Genomic DNA, 17,766 nt, shown 5'->3' on the forward strand with positions numbered 1-17,766 from the left:
TCTCCTTTTGCTAATAAAGATAAAAGTGTGCAGGTCAGGCTAACTGTCCACGCCTCCCTAAAGGGCACTGGGAAGCTTCTGGGTTCAGCTACAGGTCCGTGAAACAACATGAAATCCACTGGCCATTGCCAAAACCGGTTTGGCTCAGTGGATAGAGCGTCGGCCTGCGGACTGAAGGGTCCCGGGTTCGATTCCGGTCAAGGGCATGTACCTGGTTTGCGGGCACATCCCCGGTAGGAGGTGTGCAGGAGGCAGCTGATTGATGTTTCTCTCTCATCGATGTTTCTAACTCTCTATCTCTCTTCCTTCCTCTCTGTAAAAAATCAATAAATATATATATGTATATATAAAAAAAAAGAAATCCACTGGCCAGCTGATCTCTAAGGTCCATTCAATACCAAGAACCAATGTTGCCGTATTTGTCTTCCTCAGCGTCCTACAGGCATCGTGAAAAGGCGAGGGAAGCATTCTATGGATTAGGGGCCTTTGGGGGACTCCAGAAATCACACTGTCTCCTTCAATAAAGAAGGTGGTTAGAAATCAAAATTAAAAAATAAAACAGGTGAAAAGTAGAAGACAATGGACATTTTAATGATGTTGATTCTATGAATCCATGAACATGGTATGTTCTTCCATTTGTTTATGTCTTCCTCTATCTCTTTTTCCAATGTCCTGTAGTTTTCCAAGTACAGGTCTTTTACCTCCTTAGTTTATTCCTAGGTTTCTTAATTTTTTGGTGCAACGGTAAATGGGATTGTGGGTTTTTTTCATTTCTCTTTCTGTGAGTTCATTATTGGTATATAAAAAAGCCATAGATTTCTGGGTTTTATTTTGTATCCTGCTACATTGCCAAGTTACTATACGTACTTAAGATGTCTCTTGCTAAAAAATCTATTTAAAAAAAAACAAACTTGATTATGTTTTATTACAGCTTACTTTTTTCTAAAGTTTTATATATAATCTATACTAATAATAGAAGAATATGCAAATTGTCTGGGACTCAGTCACAGTAATTACCAAAGAGCGAACAGCAGGCTGCGTGGGGCAACAAGGCTGGCAGGGGGGTTAGTGAGGGACGACCAAACAACTGAACAGCAGGCTGTGTGGGGCAACAAGGCCAGCAGGGGGGGCAGTTGGGGGCGACCAGGCCGGTGGGGTGGGGAGCAGTTGGGGGTGACCAGGCCAGTGGAGGGGGACAGTTTAGGATGATCGGGCCGACAAGGAAGGCAGTTAGGGGTGATAAGGCCAGTAGGCAGAGGCAGTTAGGGGTGATCAGGCTGGCAGGGGGGCCAGTTAGGGGCAATCAGGCAGGCAGGCAGGTGAGCAGTTAGGAGCCAGCAGTCCTGGATTGTGAGAGGGATGTCCCGGATTGGAGAGGATGCAGGCTGGGCTGAAGGGGACCACCCCCCGCCCCGCAGAAATTTTGTGCACCGGGCCTCTAGTCATCAAATATTTCAATGGAGCATACGTAACCTATTTCTGACACCAGCCTTAAAAAGTTAACATATTTGCATGTTAATCATTTTACAATTAAAAAACAAGTATGTGGTCATGCCCAGCCAGCATGGCTCAGTGGTTTCGCGTCAACCTGTGAACCAAGAGGTCACGGTTCAATTCCCGGTCAGGGAACATAACCAGGATGCGGGCTTAATCCCCTGTGTGGGGGCATGCAGAAGGCAGCCAATCAATGGTTCTCTCTCATCACTGATGTTTCTATCTCTCTCTCCCTCTTTTCCTCTCTGAAATCAATGAAAATATATTTTTTAAAAAACAAGTAGTCATATCTATTAAAATGGGTCAAGGCTAGGACCTCTACATAGTAAAAGTTTATCAGCAAGTTAGTTCTAGATTCTAGCACTGAGTTTAATTTTGCAATTTAGTTTAATTTAAATTACTGTCTTGAAGATAGTCAAAATCTCAAAGTAATGAAAATCTGCAAAACAGAATAAAAATGTTATAGGAGCCCAGAGGAAGAGTTTATATACTCTTAAATACCAGTGAAATACCATGTACATGACAGCTCAAAATATAAGCACCAAAGTGATTAAATTTACAAGGAGACAACTGCCTGATACTAAAAATAAGTTTGTTCCACAAAGTTACGTTTCTATAAAGGAGGACTTATGTGCTGCTGAAACTTAACCAAAAAGTTACTACTCCTTTTCAGCTTTTATTCAATTTGCTACTAATATAAAAGGATATAATTACTTTTCCCCAGTATCTCAGGCTCTCAGGAAAGAAACATCAATTTTTTAAAGAACATTTTTAGCTCCTATTCTGTGCTAAGGAGTGTCCTAACTTAGGATCCTAACTTAGACTACAAACTCAGGCATTTATTAAACACACCCCCACAACCAACTTACGAAAACAAAGAATTTTTTAAAATGACAAATACCCTCAACTTTTTCCAACAACATTTCTAGCCATTAACTTCTAACAGCAAATTGTTTAACTGACCCCACCACACATTAAGAGCAGTTTATATATATAAAGCTTGAATGCTATCCTAAAAAGCCCAAACTAAACACAATTGCTCTAAGGCAGAACACAGTACCTACTTAAAGTTTAGTATTACAGCTAATCTTGTATAACATTCAAGATGAAAACATTTTTCTTAAAGACATAAGTTTATGATATAAATATGAATTCAACAAATTACAGAAAACTATTTAAATGGTTTTTTTTTATAAATACTTTATATACGAATGTATATTTATTTATAAAAAGTGATGATTCATCTTTGGGGAGTGATGACAAATTGAAACTTGAAAGTCCTAGAAAAATGACAAAGTATTACTACAGGTAGAAATATGAGAACACACAACTGGAACATTTTAAAAATGAAATAAAATTTCTAGAATTTTAAAAACAGAGTAAATCAAAATCAAATGAATTTAGAAAATGTAATCCTACATTATATTTTAAATCAATATTTCAACCAACAGTTACCATTTAAAAATTAGAGTCAGTGTTTCATTTACACTTTTAATAATGCTCACCCACTGGTATTTTTATCTCTATTTTCAAGTAAGAGACTGCAGTTCAGAAATTAACCATATAGTACTTAACAAATGAACCAAGAAGTTGAATATATCTATATGACTCCATAATTATAGCTACAGTAATGTAGCTCTATAATCCAGTAAGACTTTCAAAGAGGTCTCCTGAGAATCACTGCATAAACTTATTACAATCATCTATTTTCTATGCAAAGTAAGTCGGACAACTACTATCAGCTCATATCACTCATTAACCTTAATCTCTCTCTTTCTTGCCCTTCTATAATATACAGGCTTAAAAGAAAAATACTCAAATTCCCAGACTCCTTGGTAACTACAAGTATCGGTGTGATACAGTTCTGACCGATAACAAGGACCTAGCCTAAGAGGGCTTCCCTTCTGGTAATTACCACACTGTTGTCTGTGTCTATGAGTTTTTTATTTTGGGGGTTTTTTGTTTTTGTTTGGCTTAATGCCTCGTTTGAGAAAAGAAAGTCCTTAGTTAAGCCTGTCATGTGTGCAGTTTTGGGTAACCTGCAGACTAATGCGATCCTAATACAATGTATACTATGAATCAAGCCTACTGACTTGAATTGTGTTATTTATCACTTTGGTGAATTAGTTATAAGATACACTAATGATGAAAAATTATCTAAGGGGACAAGTAACAGCAGAGAGCAAATAAATAGCAACTATTAATAGTAATAATAGTAATAGCAATATTAATAATATAACAACAAATAATGGTATATATTATTTATACTAAATAAAAGGTAACAGTAATAATAACAAATATTTATTAAACACTCCATGCCAGAGACTGTTAAAGAACTTTAAGGTCCATGAATGTATGTAACCTTCAAACCATAGGATGTTGGTAATATTACCATACCCACCCCCATGGTAAAATTTTCATCAATCCTTTACAAAAACAGAATAATATGATAAAACAGCTAAATTTATTGAGATCATGACCTTTCTATTTTTATGATATTAAAATGTCATGAAGTGAGAATAATGAAGAACAAGTTTACATTCATTTTAACATGCTTAGTTGGCAAAATAAGTCGGTGACAAATCAATAGCTGAGCCCGGTGTTTATGAAATTTTAACAGTCCATGGAATCCAGGTTACCTACTCAGGACCAAAAAGCAGTTTGTTTGGCACCAAAGTCCAGGGTCATAAACACTAAGTTACATGAAGGAAATACACTAAATAAACTCAAAAGGACTATTCTGTGAATACCATTAAAGATATAAATGTGTAACTACAAAGGAAAACAGCCATCCCAGGATATATAAAGTGGGAACGAGGGCATGTAACGTAATTTTGCCATGTTGCCTCCCACAGAGCTACTCTGTGCGGTGTAGACTTTAACCATATCAGAGACGGGGGAATCAAGATAGGAATTCCCACCATTCCAACCTGAGTCTCAGATGATGATTAGGGTTTGGAGGTTCTCATTTGGGAATAAAGAACTGCACACACTGTGTCTAAAAGAAGTTTGTGGTATCTCAAACCCAAGGAGCGGAGCAGGCATGCAGATAACATTTGCTCATAAAGCTTGTTCCTCCATTTCTTCCAGCTCTATAAAAGCAGGGGGATCGGCCCTGGCCCAGTGTGGCTCAGTTGGTTGGAATGTAGTCTCATACACCCAAAGGTCCTGGGTTTGATTCCCAGGTCATGGCACATACGTAAGTTGTGGGTTCGATTCCCAGTCGGGAGGCAACCAATCAATGTTCTCTCTCTCCCTCCTTCTCCCTTTCTCCCTTTCTCTCTCTCTCTTTCTCTAAACTCAACAAACATATCCTTGATGAGGATTTTTTAAAAAGTAGGGGGATCAGACACGAATAAAGATCAGAAACAAAACTGAAATGCAGGCAAATTCTTCACGTTTTACGCCACTGCATTTCAATTTTTTAAACTGTTGAGTTTTTAAAACTCATCTCTAGTTGTTTGGAAGTGTATGTTTGATCAAGCAGTTTCTTAATGGCTAAAAAATGTAACTCAGCCAAATATTTCTAACAATTGGACCAAGCTTTTTCTAATACATTTGAATGTGCTTTTAGAAAATGGAGTTTGCAAGACTACATAATGTAAGGATTATGCACCGGAAGAAATCAGAAACGTATTGCCTTGAAGGATTCAAATAGTTCCTTATATACAGAACTAGACAAATGTTAAATAGGTTTAGTCTACACCTAACCATTTTCACATTTCTTATTTTATAAGATTTTAGTTGCTTCAAAGTCTGGCCAGGTCTTTTCTTTTTCACTTGTTTCCTCAAACACAATTTATTACTGAAAGCATCAAACAGGAGGGGGACAAATTCTCTTAAAATAAAGAAAAGAAATGGTTTTATATCTTTATAATTGAAAACAGTAAATACCTCCCGGCTTATAGTTTATTTGTAGTTATCTCAAACATTAGGTCCCACATGCTTTAATCCATCTTCCAGCACCAATTTCAGTTATACCAAAACAGTGCACAGGCCACAAAAACAGCATGCATTCCCCAGTGTTTACCACGAGAAAAGGTGGGTGGCTAACTAGAGGGGGGCTGAGAGGTGGGGGAGGTGCTCCAGGATTGCAATGCGAAGGTTTGTGGAAATATTTCTACCTTGAGCTGATTTTAAAAGAAATTGCTTTTTTCGCCCTTTTTGAATCCTAACAGAAAAAGACCTTAAATTCTAAATGAAAGCACTGAACACACTCCATTTAGATAGTGTTATATCATCTATAGCTATAACTGTGTCTCTGACTAGACTTTTTATATATTTTATTGATTTTTTACAGAGAAGAAGGGAGAGGGATAGAGAGTTAGAAACATCAATGAGAGAGAAACATCGATCAGCTGCCTCCCGCACACCCGGCAACTGCGGATGTGCCCGCAACCAAGGTACATGCCCTTGACTGGACTCGAACCCGGGACCCTTCAGTCCGTAGGCCAACGCTCTATCCACTGAGCCAAACCAGTCAGGGCACTGACTAGACTTTTTAAATACCTTTGCCACTCCCTTTCCCCCTTCCATTCTCACATCTACCAAAAACAATTTAAACATTTTTTTAATTCACAGGAAAGGAAAAGGGGGGTGGGGAGGGACCTACAACCTTTTTGACTTCCTGGATTGACTTCCTTAAGCTGCTACCACAATTTATTTTCCATTTTGCTTAATGTACATGAGATACATTATTTCCTACACATTTTTTCTTATACCAAATCTTCTAGTTTACTTAAATTTGAAATCATGAAATATTCAAAACTGGTAAAATATACTGTATCTTGTGAATTTCTACAAAATTCAGGTAGGATTAAAAATGAATAGCCCTAACCGGTTTGGCTCAGTGGATAGAGTGACAGCCTGCAGACTCAAGGGTCCCAGGTTCGATTCCGGTCAAGGGCATGTACCTTGGTTGCGGGCACATACCGAGTAAGAAGTATACAGGAGGCAGCTGATCGATGTTTCTCTTTCATCGATGTTTCTAACTCTCTCCCTTCCTCTCTGTAAAAAAATCAATAAAATATATTTTTTTAAAAAAAGATGAATAAAAATAGTTAAGTTACTGTTTTAGCCCTCTTGTCTATTTATTGGTGGTGTGTGTGTGTGTGTGTGTGTGTGTGTGGTGTGTGTGTGCGTGTGTGTGTGTGTGTGTGTGTCAAATTTCACCACTTGTCCTAATAACTTTTTTCTGGTCTCCAGCATCCCACATCTCATTTGGTTATCACATTTCCTTAGTTTCTTCAAACCTGTGACAGTTCTTTAGTATTTCCTTTCATACCCTGGACACTTTTGAGTACTAGGCAGTTACTTTATATAATGTCCTTAAATTTGAGTTTGTCTACTGTTTTCCAACACTTAGATTGAAGTTTTTTTTTAATAAGAATCTAACCACAGATGTGCCCTTCTCAGTGAATCATGATGTTGATATGTCTTATTATTGGTGATGTAACCATGATCACCTGGTTAATTTGGTGTCTGCCAGTTTTCTTCACTATAAAAGTATTTACTTCCTTTTATAATTAATTAATCTTGTGGCAAAGATACTTTGAGATTATGCAAGTATTTCTGGTATTTGATAGCATGTTTTTCATCATACTTTCACCCACTAATTTTGGCATCCATCGATGACTCTGGCTAGTAACAATTATGCTATGATGCTTGCCTACTGGTAATTTTCTATTTCCATCATTCCTTCCACACTTTTAAAAACTGATTTTAGAGAGAAAGGAAGGGAGAGGGAGAGAAATATTCATGTGAGAAACATGGATCGGTTGCAGGATGCACACTCCCCAACTGGGGATCGAATGAACCTGAAACCTAGGTATGTGCCCTGACTGGAACTCAAACCCCAAACCCTTCGGTGCACAGGACAATGCTCCTCCAACCAACTGAGCCACCCCAGCCAGGGCTCCTTCTGCACTTTTTCTTGGAATTCTACTATAACAAGGAACTTCTCCCCCAATTATCTATTTATTGCCTTATTTACTTATATTAGTGTTAATGGCTCAATGCATGAAATTCGTGCATGGGGGGAGGGGTCCCCTCAGCTCAGCCTGCACCCTCTCCAATCAGGGACCCCTTAGGGGATGTCCGACTGCCGGCAGTCAGACATCCCTCTCGCAATCTGGGACCACTGGCTCCTAACCGCTCAACTGCCTGACTGCCTGATCGCCCCTAACTGCCCTCCCCTGCCAGCCTGATCTCGCCCCCAACTGCCCTTCCTTGCCGGCCTGATCTCGCCTCCAACTGCCCTCCCCTGCCGGCCTGATCGCCCCTGCCTCTGCCTTGGCCCCCACCACCATGGCTTTGTCTGGAAGGAAGTCATACCTCCGGAGGGTCGACCTGGTCTAATTAGCATATTACCCTTTCATTAGTACAGATGAGCTCAAGAAATATTTTTTCCCTAGAGATTATAATCCATTATTTACCTTGTTGCTCAAATTGTCCTCAATTTGGCCACTGGAATGCCTTTGTACATACATCTATTAGATTTCCTTCTGACTTGTAAAAAATGTCATTTCAGTAGGGTAAGGTCAAGTAATTTCTCTGAATGAGGAATCACTGATGGCTAAGACTAATCTTATCACTTCCATTATGGGGAAAAAAAAATGTACATATTGAAATATCCCAAACATATTGTACTATTACTATACCTCTTGCTTAGCCAAGACTTCATAAACTTTGGTCTGTATAGATTATTACAGAATTTTCTCACCACTGTCACTATTTAAATCTATCTCATCTTACACACACACACACACACACACCCTAACCCACAATCCCCACATATTATTGGTATTTCAGGAACATAAATCCAAACTACTCAGTGACAAAAGCAGAAATTCATTTTAGCCAAAAGGTAATGAGACTTATGCCGAGTGAAAAAAGCCAATCCTTAAAGGTCAAATCCTGTAGGATTCCATTTACATAACATTCCTGAAATGATCAAATTATAGCAGTGAAGAACACATTATTAACCTTTGCCAGAGGCAGGGTGGGGAGTAACTGTGGCTATAAAAGGGCAAGAGACATTCTTGTGATGGAATTGTTGTGTATCTTGACTATCAATGTTAATATCCTGGTTGTGACATTGTACTATATAGTTTTGCAAGATATTAGTAATATCTGCATTCTTTTTTAACACTGCATGTGAATCTACAATTATCTCAATCTAAAAAGTTTATTTTTTAAAGTGGGTAATGAGTTTTAATTCTGCAGTGAATACTCAGAAGTCAGATAAACAGCACAGCGCCCCAACCCCTAGATCCACTGATTGCTAGTTTAGCTTCTAGGAAAGTTACAATCAGGCCTCAGCTGAAAAACATTTAACGCCTAATTCTTCTTTAGGGTCTTTTCCTTTCTCAGTTTTTATGTTAGGTAGGAACAAATACTACCAGCTAGAATAGAGAGCAGAAAGGTGCCAAGGGCCAGATATTATGGTATTTCAATTCATTTAGCTCATTAAATTTCTGAGAAGTTCTAAACCTCCACAATCTATGATTTTCAACTTGCACAAGCAATGAGAAATTACAGCAAGAGGGAAGAGGGTTTTAGTTCCAATGGCAAAACCAAGTTTCCCCTTCAAGTCACTGACATCAATCACACATCTTATGATTAATGAATGTGAAAACACAGAAACAATAGGGCCAAGAGAATTTAAAATGCAAAAGCTAAACTTTCTGCTCCACCAAAACTACCCCACCCACCACAGCCACACTAAAGACAAATTATTTCACTGACTGAAGAAGAAAAGGAAGTACCTGAATTCAGCAGGAAACACATACTTCATACGGTTCAGTAAGAAGTGGCTAATTAGCATGTGAGAATAAAGGTGTTTTTTATTTTTCCTGAAAAGTTAAAAATCCTAAACCAAAATAATGTGGCAATCAGCTTATCATTTCCCCCGACAAAGGCTGACATTTTAACTATATGTATTCAAAAGCTCTAACAAAGCTACAATTATATGTTACTACAAACTGCTTCTCCTTCCTAATTTAACATTAATCTATCTAAATAAAGAACAGTGTAGGGGAAGAATAAGGACCTGTTCTCAGACTCACTACAATCATTATATCCCAAGTCAATTGCAAATTGTTATTGTAAACTAGAGTCCTGGTGCACGAAATTCATGCAAGGGGGGTGTCCCTCAGCCCAGCCTACACCCTCTCCAATCTGGGACCTCTCGGGAGATATCCGACTGCCAGTTTAGGCCCGATCCCGCTCAAAATCCAGGACTGCTGGCTCCTAACCGCTCACCTGATCACCCCTAACCACTCTCCCCTGCCGGCCTGATCGCCCCTAACCACCTCTGCCTCAGCCCCAAACCACCATGGTTTTGTCCGGAAGGATGTCTGGAAGGATATCCAGAAGACATCCTTTCTAATTAGCATATTACCCTTTTATTAAGATAGGTGCCCTGACCGGTTTGGCTCAGTGGATGGAGCGTCGGCCTGCGGACTCAAGGGTCCCAGGTTCGATTCCGGTCAAGGGCATGTACCTTGGTTTCGGGCACATCTCCAGTAGGGGATGTGCAGGAGGCAGCTGATCGATGTTTCTCTCTCATCGATGTTTCTGGCTCTCTATCCCTCTCACTTCCTCTCTGTAAAAAATCAATAAAATATATAAAAAAAAAAAAAAGATAGATGAATTCACTTTTTGCCTGCTTAAATTCAAACACTCCTTGACTCTTCCCAGGCAGAATGCTTCCGAGTCACGTTATCCTTACAGGTTAAGAAAAAGTCATGTATTTAGCATAATGATAAGATAAATCAGACATTTCATATTAGATTCCAAACTGAACACATAGAAGATACCAAAGTTTAAGAAAAAAATGGTGTAAGTTAAAAAAAACAAAACAAAACAAAAAACAAGAAAATTATATTCAACAACCTGGGGTTTTCCCCCAACGAACGAGGAAATGTCCATCACTGTCACTGGCCATGACTGGAATGTACTGGCATAATGTGAGTGTAGTTGGATGCAATGAGCAGCTGGCATAAACGTGCACACATTCCGCCAGCCTGTCCAGCAGTCTACCGCATATTTCTGGTCCGTCTCCACTGCGTAACTCAGGCGCCCAACCATCGCAAGCCTGAAAAACAGCCACACATGTCCTGGGCTCTTCTCACTCTCCTCCAAACCACAAGCTTCTACACTCCAGTGGAGTCACTCCCCATCCCCTACTCACTCACTCCCTTGACTCCGAGCACATTGATCAAAGGTCTACATATCTTTTCTTACAATCATGTGTGCTACTTTTATGACAGTGTGTCAGTCTGGACTCTTCTTCGTGTCTCCTAGTTCACTAGTAGGTGAGCTCCTACTCACTCGAGACTCAGTACACCTACTCACGTAGGAAGACCACAGCCTCTCCCGTGTTGGCAGAGGACAGCTGTTACAGCACTAATGAATCACATCCTACTTACAGGATACAATAGACTGGTGAATGACTTGAGGGACATAGGCCTCATTTCATCTTTTGAATTCCCGAGGCTTGGATAATAATAGGTATTTCCATTAAAATGTGCCGCAATATGGAAGAACTATCATTAGACATTGCACTGACTAGTAAACAGTAAATGTACTTTCTTTGACTTCATTCACTAAACAACCTCAGAAAGCTATTGTCCCCATTTTACAGATGAGGAAACTGCCACCAAAAATGGGGAGGGAAAGAACAGCCCATAAAGTGCAGGTATCAAGAAACTATCACCAGTGTTCACATTTCCATATCTCTTTAGTCTAGACCCAAGTTACTTCAGGTAATTACAATTCCTTAAAAAGTAAGTTTTCAAATGACTCAAGAAGCACTGTCTTTCTGTGGTTTTAAAAGTTCTTTATTTCAGAGTTAATTTGTATTTGAGGCATATGCCACAATTACTTTATGTCACACTACTTTACTTGATTTGAATTTTAAATATCACCAAAGGCAGATCTTATTGTAATCATGTAACTCACCCCCAAAATCCACCCAGATAAAGTTTTTCTTCAAGCCAACAGTAAATTTAAAAAAAAAAAAGAAAGAAAAGACCCAGTGCATTTTTTTAAGCAAAGAAAATCTGACTTCAGAAACTGAGCTTTGAAGTGACAGTGAGTCCTACCTTTCTTATTAAATGGCAATGATAGGAGGTGATAGCTGTTTTTGTTTTGGGTTTTTCTTAATGTCCTTCCTTTTTAAAATGTTGATTGATTGATTTGAGAGAGAGAAACATAGATCAATTGCCTCCTGCACACACCCCTACTGGGACTGAACCCGAAATCTGGGTATGTGCCCTGACCTGGTCTAGAACCTGCCACCTTTTGGTGGGATGTTCCAACCAAACGAGCCATACCCGCCAGGGCTCCTTTCTTGCTTTTTAAGTGTTTTGTGAAAGCCCAAAGTCTGGGAAGGACTGCGTTAATCCAGTCTCTATATACAGCACTGCAGTTGGAGAGATTCATGTTGAACCTCAGCCAAGATATGCAAAGCTAATTATGGAACTGTTAATTACTAAATGCTTAAAAGGTTATTTGAAGGAGACTAATATAGAAGGAAAAAAGCCAGTAATATTTTTACCATAAATTTAAGTCCTCACTTGTTCAGTCATATGCCAATACAATTTGAAATTAGTATTTCAGTTATAAATAGGTAGTTTTTTAACCTACAAATCCAAATATCATTGTTATGTAAACTAAATACTTGTGACCAAACAGGCATAATTTGGGGAGACATGCTTTTTAAATATTGCTCACAGATCATTTAGTTGTGTTTATGAACAAAACTGCTTAAGAAGCAAATATATATTACTAGAACCCCAAAATGAGCAAAAATATAATGAAAGTGTAAGTTGTCAAATGAAAAATATGAGACTGCTCACAAACAATGATAAAAAGAAACTCAAATAGAAAATGTAAGTATAGCAGACACAATTTTCCCACTAGATTTGAAAGTTAAATATTTACTATAAAAACTCTTTTGTGAAGATTCTCATAATTGAAAGTTCTCTGGGCTACAGGTATTTTTCAGCCCTGTCATTACGACTTAAGATGTATTCTACTGAATGACTTTGCAAGGAATTAAATCTTTCTTGTACTGTTAGAAACTCTCAGCTCACAAATTCATGCGTTAGCAATTAAATCAAAAGGTACAATAGCCAAAACAAAAAATGTTTTTCAATAGGTAAGGACAAAGTAAAATTGTTAACTAGAAGGGGATAAGGTGAAGCCATTTTACACTCACCAATTTTAAGAGTAACTTTTACAGCTAGCTAAAAACACAATAAATTAGGTCTTTAAAGTAGAGGAAACAATTCCACAATAGATGTTTCACCTGAAAAACTGAAAACACTGTGTGTTTAAACACTCTACAGAAGCAATTTCAAGGGGTCTGAACTCAACAACTTAATAAAACGGTTTAGAAAAATCATTTTACTGTTTGAAGCCTTGAGGGATAAAGCTGTTTGTAATTTATTTACGTCTTTTACTTCACTAAATTGCTTTGGTGATCACGCTTCCCATTTAAGTGATTTAAAGACATAAACCCAAATAGTTTAATAAAGCAATTACTTAAGAGTCCTGTTTTTCAACAGAGGTGCACTGAAAGGTATCAATAGAACATTTATAGTGTTCATTATGTACAAGAAGGTTTGTTATTCAGAACACAGCGCCCCATTGACTAGAACTTAGCTAGGTTTCCAGACACACAATATGGGACACACTTGGATTAAAGACGACTTTTTTCCTCCTCTCAGAATATCAGGTGAAATAGTGACAAAGGTCAGGTGGCAATTTTTCTCTATCTCCTTACCATTCCTCCTCTCTAATGACATGCCTAAATAAAATGCGTTCCTATTTTCCAGGTGGGCCTGAAAAGCTCCCTCACTGTCAAAGCTGGGTGTTTCCACTGGGGTTCTCACGACGCCCAGATTCCCTCCTAGCTAACTACTTAGGTTACACTAGCAACATCACCATGACTTCTAGGCAATTGATTGACCTAAATACAAAACTATGTAAGTCTTCACCAAGTTTTGGAGAGAAACCGGATTGCTGGGGTTTAAAAAAAAAGAAAGGGAAGAAAGAAACCGAATTTAACAAAAATTATTTCTATATGTTCCTGTATTCTTTTCTTTCAAAGCCCCTTCCTTTTGCCTGTAATGAGAATCACACAAAGGCCTTTACCGAGTCTATCCTGAGAAACAGAAGGAAGCATGACAGCAAAACTGTCCTAGTTCACATCCTTCTGTTCGTGATATCAAGCCTATTTAACGTGTGCTTTTCTTACATTTCAAAACTCTCTAGCATCCATGAAAAAGACAGCACAGAAGAACTCCCAGCCCTTGCATTAACAAGGCACTCTGTAGAAAAAGCACCTTCAACCAAAACTTTTTTACCTGAGTCCATGTCAAACGTTCATTTTTTTTGACAAGCCAGGTGAAGTTGGAAAACATTCACATGCAAAACTACTTTCTCTTTCAAACAATAATAGATAAGTGTGAGGGTCTGCATTAGTAATAACCCAATGAACATCAACGTTAATAGAGCTGATACTTAAGAATGCAAAACGGCCCGAGCTGGTTTGGCTTAGTGGATAGAGAGGGTCGGTTCCATTCCAGTCAAGGGCACATGCAGGGGTTGCAGACTTGATCCCCAATAGGGGGCGTGCAGGAGGCAGCCAATCAATGATTCTCTCTCATCACTGATGTTTCTATCTCTCTCCCCCTCTCCCTTCCTCTTTGAAATCAATAAAAACGTACTTAAAAAAGAATGTACAAAACGTTTGGTAGCTTTCCCTCTGTTTACTTTTGCCCATAACGGTTGGGTGGGGGCAATGCGAGGCTTTCCGACTGTCAATGAAGCTTTCATCCTGTGGTGTCAGTAGTCACTGGCCCACTTCTGACTCAGGCCAGTACTATGCCGGGTCCATTTTTATTCTACACAACTGGCACAGGAACAGGAAAGTTTAACAGTTCATTGACTTGGCACAGTCCACATGCTGTCACAGCGCAGGTTTTGTCTCTGAGTTTTGTTTGGTGAAATACACCCCCCCCCCCCCCCACAAGTAGGTTTCCAATCATTGCTATTCTAATTAATCGACAAAAGGCATCACCACTTCCCCCATCTCTAATTTCCATGAAAGGCCTCTGACATCATTTTCTGACCTGTCTTGCTAGGTTCTAATGTTCCCAGCATGTGTGCTTTCACTTGGCACTTCAAAATGCAATTCTTTCATTGAAATGTGCTTTTCCACCACACTAACTGGGAACGCGCATTCTCAGCTGCAGAAGACTGATGCGGTGGTCAATTTTTAAACTAATGGTGGATAAGGGAAGGCACACGACACATTTGGTAAATACGTGCAATCTATGCTTCCCCCAGATGTGATGGCTCCATCAAGAAAAACGAAAACATCAAAAACGGTACCAGGTGCCATTCTTGGGCCTTGTCCAAAGGCAGCCAATGGAAGATTCTGTTTTACTCCGTTCTCCCCCACATTAAGTAACAATAATCAACGTCAGAGAAGAGCATTTGGATTTGAACAGATGGCATCCAACACTTAACAAGCGCAGCAACTCTTTCAAGAATTAGATCCTACATGTCTGATGGTCCCACGGATCAGAAGGGCTTATTTGTCTAATAGGGTTGGCAACGAGATATCCTGTAGTCACCATCCCAACGCTTAGGAATATGCGTCATTCTCTAGTCAGCAACTAAAAGCAAAAAAAAAAAAAAAATCAAGCCACCACATTTTTATAAAATTTCCCCCTCGCCAGTCCAACTTGAAACGACCAAATCCAACGCCAGCGGTAATTCCTCCAGTTCAAGGAAAAGGAAAATAAGCCTGAAGGTAAACGAATGTATAAAGGTTAACAAACTTATCTAATTTTGACAAGGTTGTGCAACACCAAAGGAATCCGCACGGTGCCCTTCCCGGGGGTGGGTTTGACATGCCTGCCCTGCAAGAATGTCTGCATTTTAAACTAAAAGCACGAACTTAGCTATCCAACTTTTTCCCCCTGTCATGGGAAAGCTGCATCCCTTTTTCAAAAGAGCAAAATAATAAATACACAAACACCTCAATGCTTTACGTTTAGAAGAAGGCCAACACGGATCGTCTCTCGCAGACCCATACAAGTTTCCTGCAATACCTCTGCCAACACCTCCAAACTCTAAAGGTAGAAGGGGCTGCATGCATGAGAAGGAAGGGGCCCGCGGCCAGAGTGGCAAGAGGAGCCAAGCCAGGGGAGGTGAGCACCTCCCCTCCGCAAGGCCCCCCAAGATTCACGGGGCCGGGAGTGCGGCTGGGGAGAGGGGAAGCTCATTAGACAATTCCCTCCGCTAGGCAAACGTAGGGGGAAGGTCAGGAATGGGGAGGGCAACGCAAAGGAGACTATCCAGGAGGCGTAAAAGTAAACCCAGGACGACCAGGGAACAAGACTGGGAGATGGGCTGTCACTGGAAGTTGGAGGTCCTATCAGGAGAAGTGGGATGCGCGGGGGGAACCGTATCAGGAAGGGGGGGGGGGCGGGGAGGGCGCAGCCGAGGAGGCGCAAATGCGGCCAAGTCCTAACGGGTCTCACCTGGGAGGTCCTCTCCGCGGGGTTCTTCATCACCGCTTGGCGGAAGCTGTTATCCACGTAGGAAGCCATCTCTGCCCGCGGGCCGGGCCGGGGCCGCTCCGCACCCGTGTCGGCCTCCTCCCGGCCCAGCGCAGCCGCTGCCTCCGCCCTGCGCGCTCCGCCCGCCCGTGGCTAATGAGCCAAACCGCGGCGGCGGCGGCGGCGGGGCCCGCGGGGGGCGGCTCGGCGGAGCCCGGGGGCCCGGAGCGCGGGACGGGCGCGCAGGAGACCTGGCGGGAGAGCGAGGCCGCGCGAGGGGCGCCGGCGGCGCGCAGCTCCGGAGGGTCGCCGCGGCTGGATCGGCGGCCGGGAACTCCCCTTCCTCCTATTCCTCGCCGCTGGGCCGGGCAAGGCTTCCTGGCGCGCCCGGCTCCCTCCGGGCCCTGGCTGGACACGCCTCCCCGGCTTCACTCGGGGGACAGTGGCGGCTCCTCCTGGCCCCGGCGAGCCGGAGTTATTTTTAGGGAGGTGCGGGCGACGGTGAGGAGGGGTAGGGCTGCGTGCAGGCGGGGCCTCTTCTCCCCGCCCGCGCGGAGGGTCGCCCCCTCCTCTCAGGGGCTCGCGCCGCCGCCCGGGGGTCTCCGGAAGCGCTCGGATCGCCCGCGCCCCCCAGTCCTCGGGCACCGGGGCGCCGCGGGGAAGGCTGGCTCAGGTCCGGGCGCCGCGCAGCCCGATCGCCTCGGCCGCTGTCCCAGCCGCTCCGGATCGTCTAGTGGGCTCGGCCGTCCCTCCCGATTGCTGCTGCATCCCCTCGGGCCGCCGCGCCGCCGCCGCCGCCTCCGTAGCTCCGGCCGCCGCCGTGGGCTCCGCCGCCGCCGCCTCCCCCCATCCGCGCGCCCGGAGCGGAGCTTCCCAGGCGCCGGCGCCGCCGCGGCCAGAGCGCCCGGCCCGGGCTGCAGCCCTCCGGCCCAGTCGCTCTCAGCAACTTTGTTCCAGGTCCGGGCGGGGCTGGCGAGGGGGTGGGGGCCGCGGGCGGCCCAGGTCCGACTCCCGGCGGCGGGCGTCCGGGGGCCGAGAGCCGCGAGCCGCGCACAGCCCCCGCGGGAGAGTGTTTGGGCAGCGGCGACTCCCCTCCTCTTCCTCCGCCTCTTCCTCCTCCTGCGTCTTCTCCGGCCGCCCGAGCCGATCCTCAGGGAGGAAGCGGCCTCCCGGGCTTGTTGCTTTGTGCTGCAACCATGGTGAGGAGTGAGTGACAGCGCGGAGGCGAGTCGGCGGGCGCTGCATCATCGCGGGGCGGGGCGGCCCGTGGCGCCGGGTCCCGCCCCCTCGCGGTCTCGGCGCCCGCCCGCCGGCCGCGCCCTCGCCTGGGAGCCTCACCTTCGGTTGGGGCCAGGTGAGCCCCACCCGGGGGCCGCCCGCGGGACGCCGCGCCCAAGGAGGAGCGGGTCCCAGCCCCGCACAGCCTGGCCCCGAGGAGGTGGCGCGGGTCCCGGTGTCCTGGCACCGCACTGAGGAATCGTTTTGAACCCGGGGGTTGGCGCCTAGCCGCTCCCGAGACCATAAATCCTCTAAGGATTTATTTTGTTGATTTGTCACTTGCTGCAGGGAAAGCGTTCGTGCTGGCACCATCAGACACTTGAATGACCACGAAATTAAGGAGATGGAAACGTGCCAGTGTCAACACTAGACCCAACACCACCCCAGACACGAAAACATGCCAGGTTTAAAGGTG

General features: G+C 43.0%; 1 protein-coding gene across 6 annotated transcripts in view; it reads right to left on the minus strand.

Annotated features, from left to right (window-relative positions):
• The window catches only part of RAPGEF2 (Rap guanine nucleotide exchange factor 2), a 243,388-nt gene extending 227,135 nt beyond the window's left edge, over positions 1–16,253 (minus strand). For 3 of the 6 annotated variants that reach the window (XM_070415385.1, XM_070415387.1, XM_070415384.1), the window contains exon 1: positions 16,056–16,251. In XM_070415385.1, the coding sequence (XP_070271486.1) occupies positions 16,056–16,124 (69 nt within the window). In that variant the 5' untranslated portion in view covers positions 16,125–16,251. Of the gene's footprint in view, positions 1–16,055 lie in introns of all 6 variants that reach the window. The other 3 variants (XM_070415386.1, XM_070415392.1, XM_070415391.1) reach the window with 2 other exon arrangements.
• Positions 16,254–17,766: the final 1,513 nt, after the last annotated feature.

The sequence above is a fragment of the Myotis yumanensis genome, unplaced genomic scaffold (genome assembly GCF_028538775.1).
Source record: "Myotis yumanensis isolate MYYU_CA2020_CCGP unplaced genomic scaffold, mMyoYum1.0.hap1 SCAF_5, whole genome shotgun sequence".
Taxonomy (NCBI): domain Eukaryota; kingdom Metazoa; phylum Chordata; class Mammalia; order Chiroptera; family Vespertilionidae; genus Myotis; species Myotis yumanensis.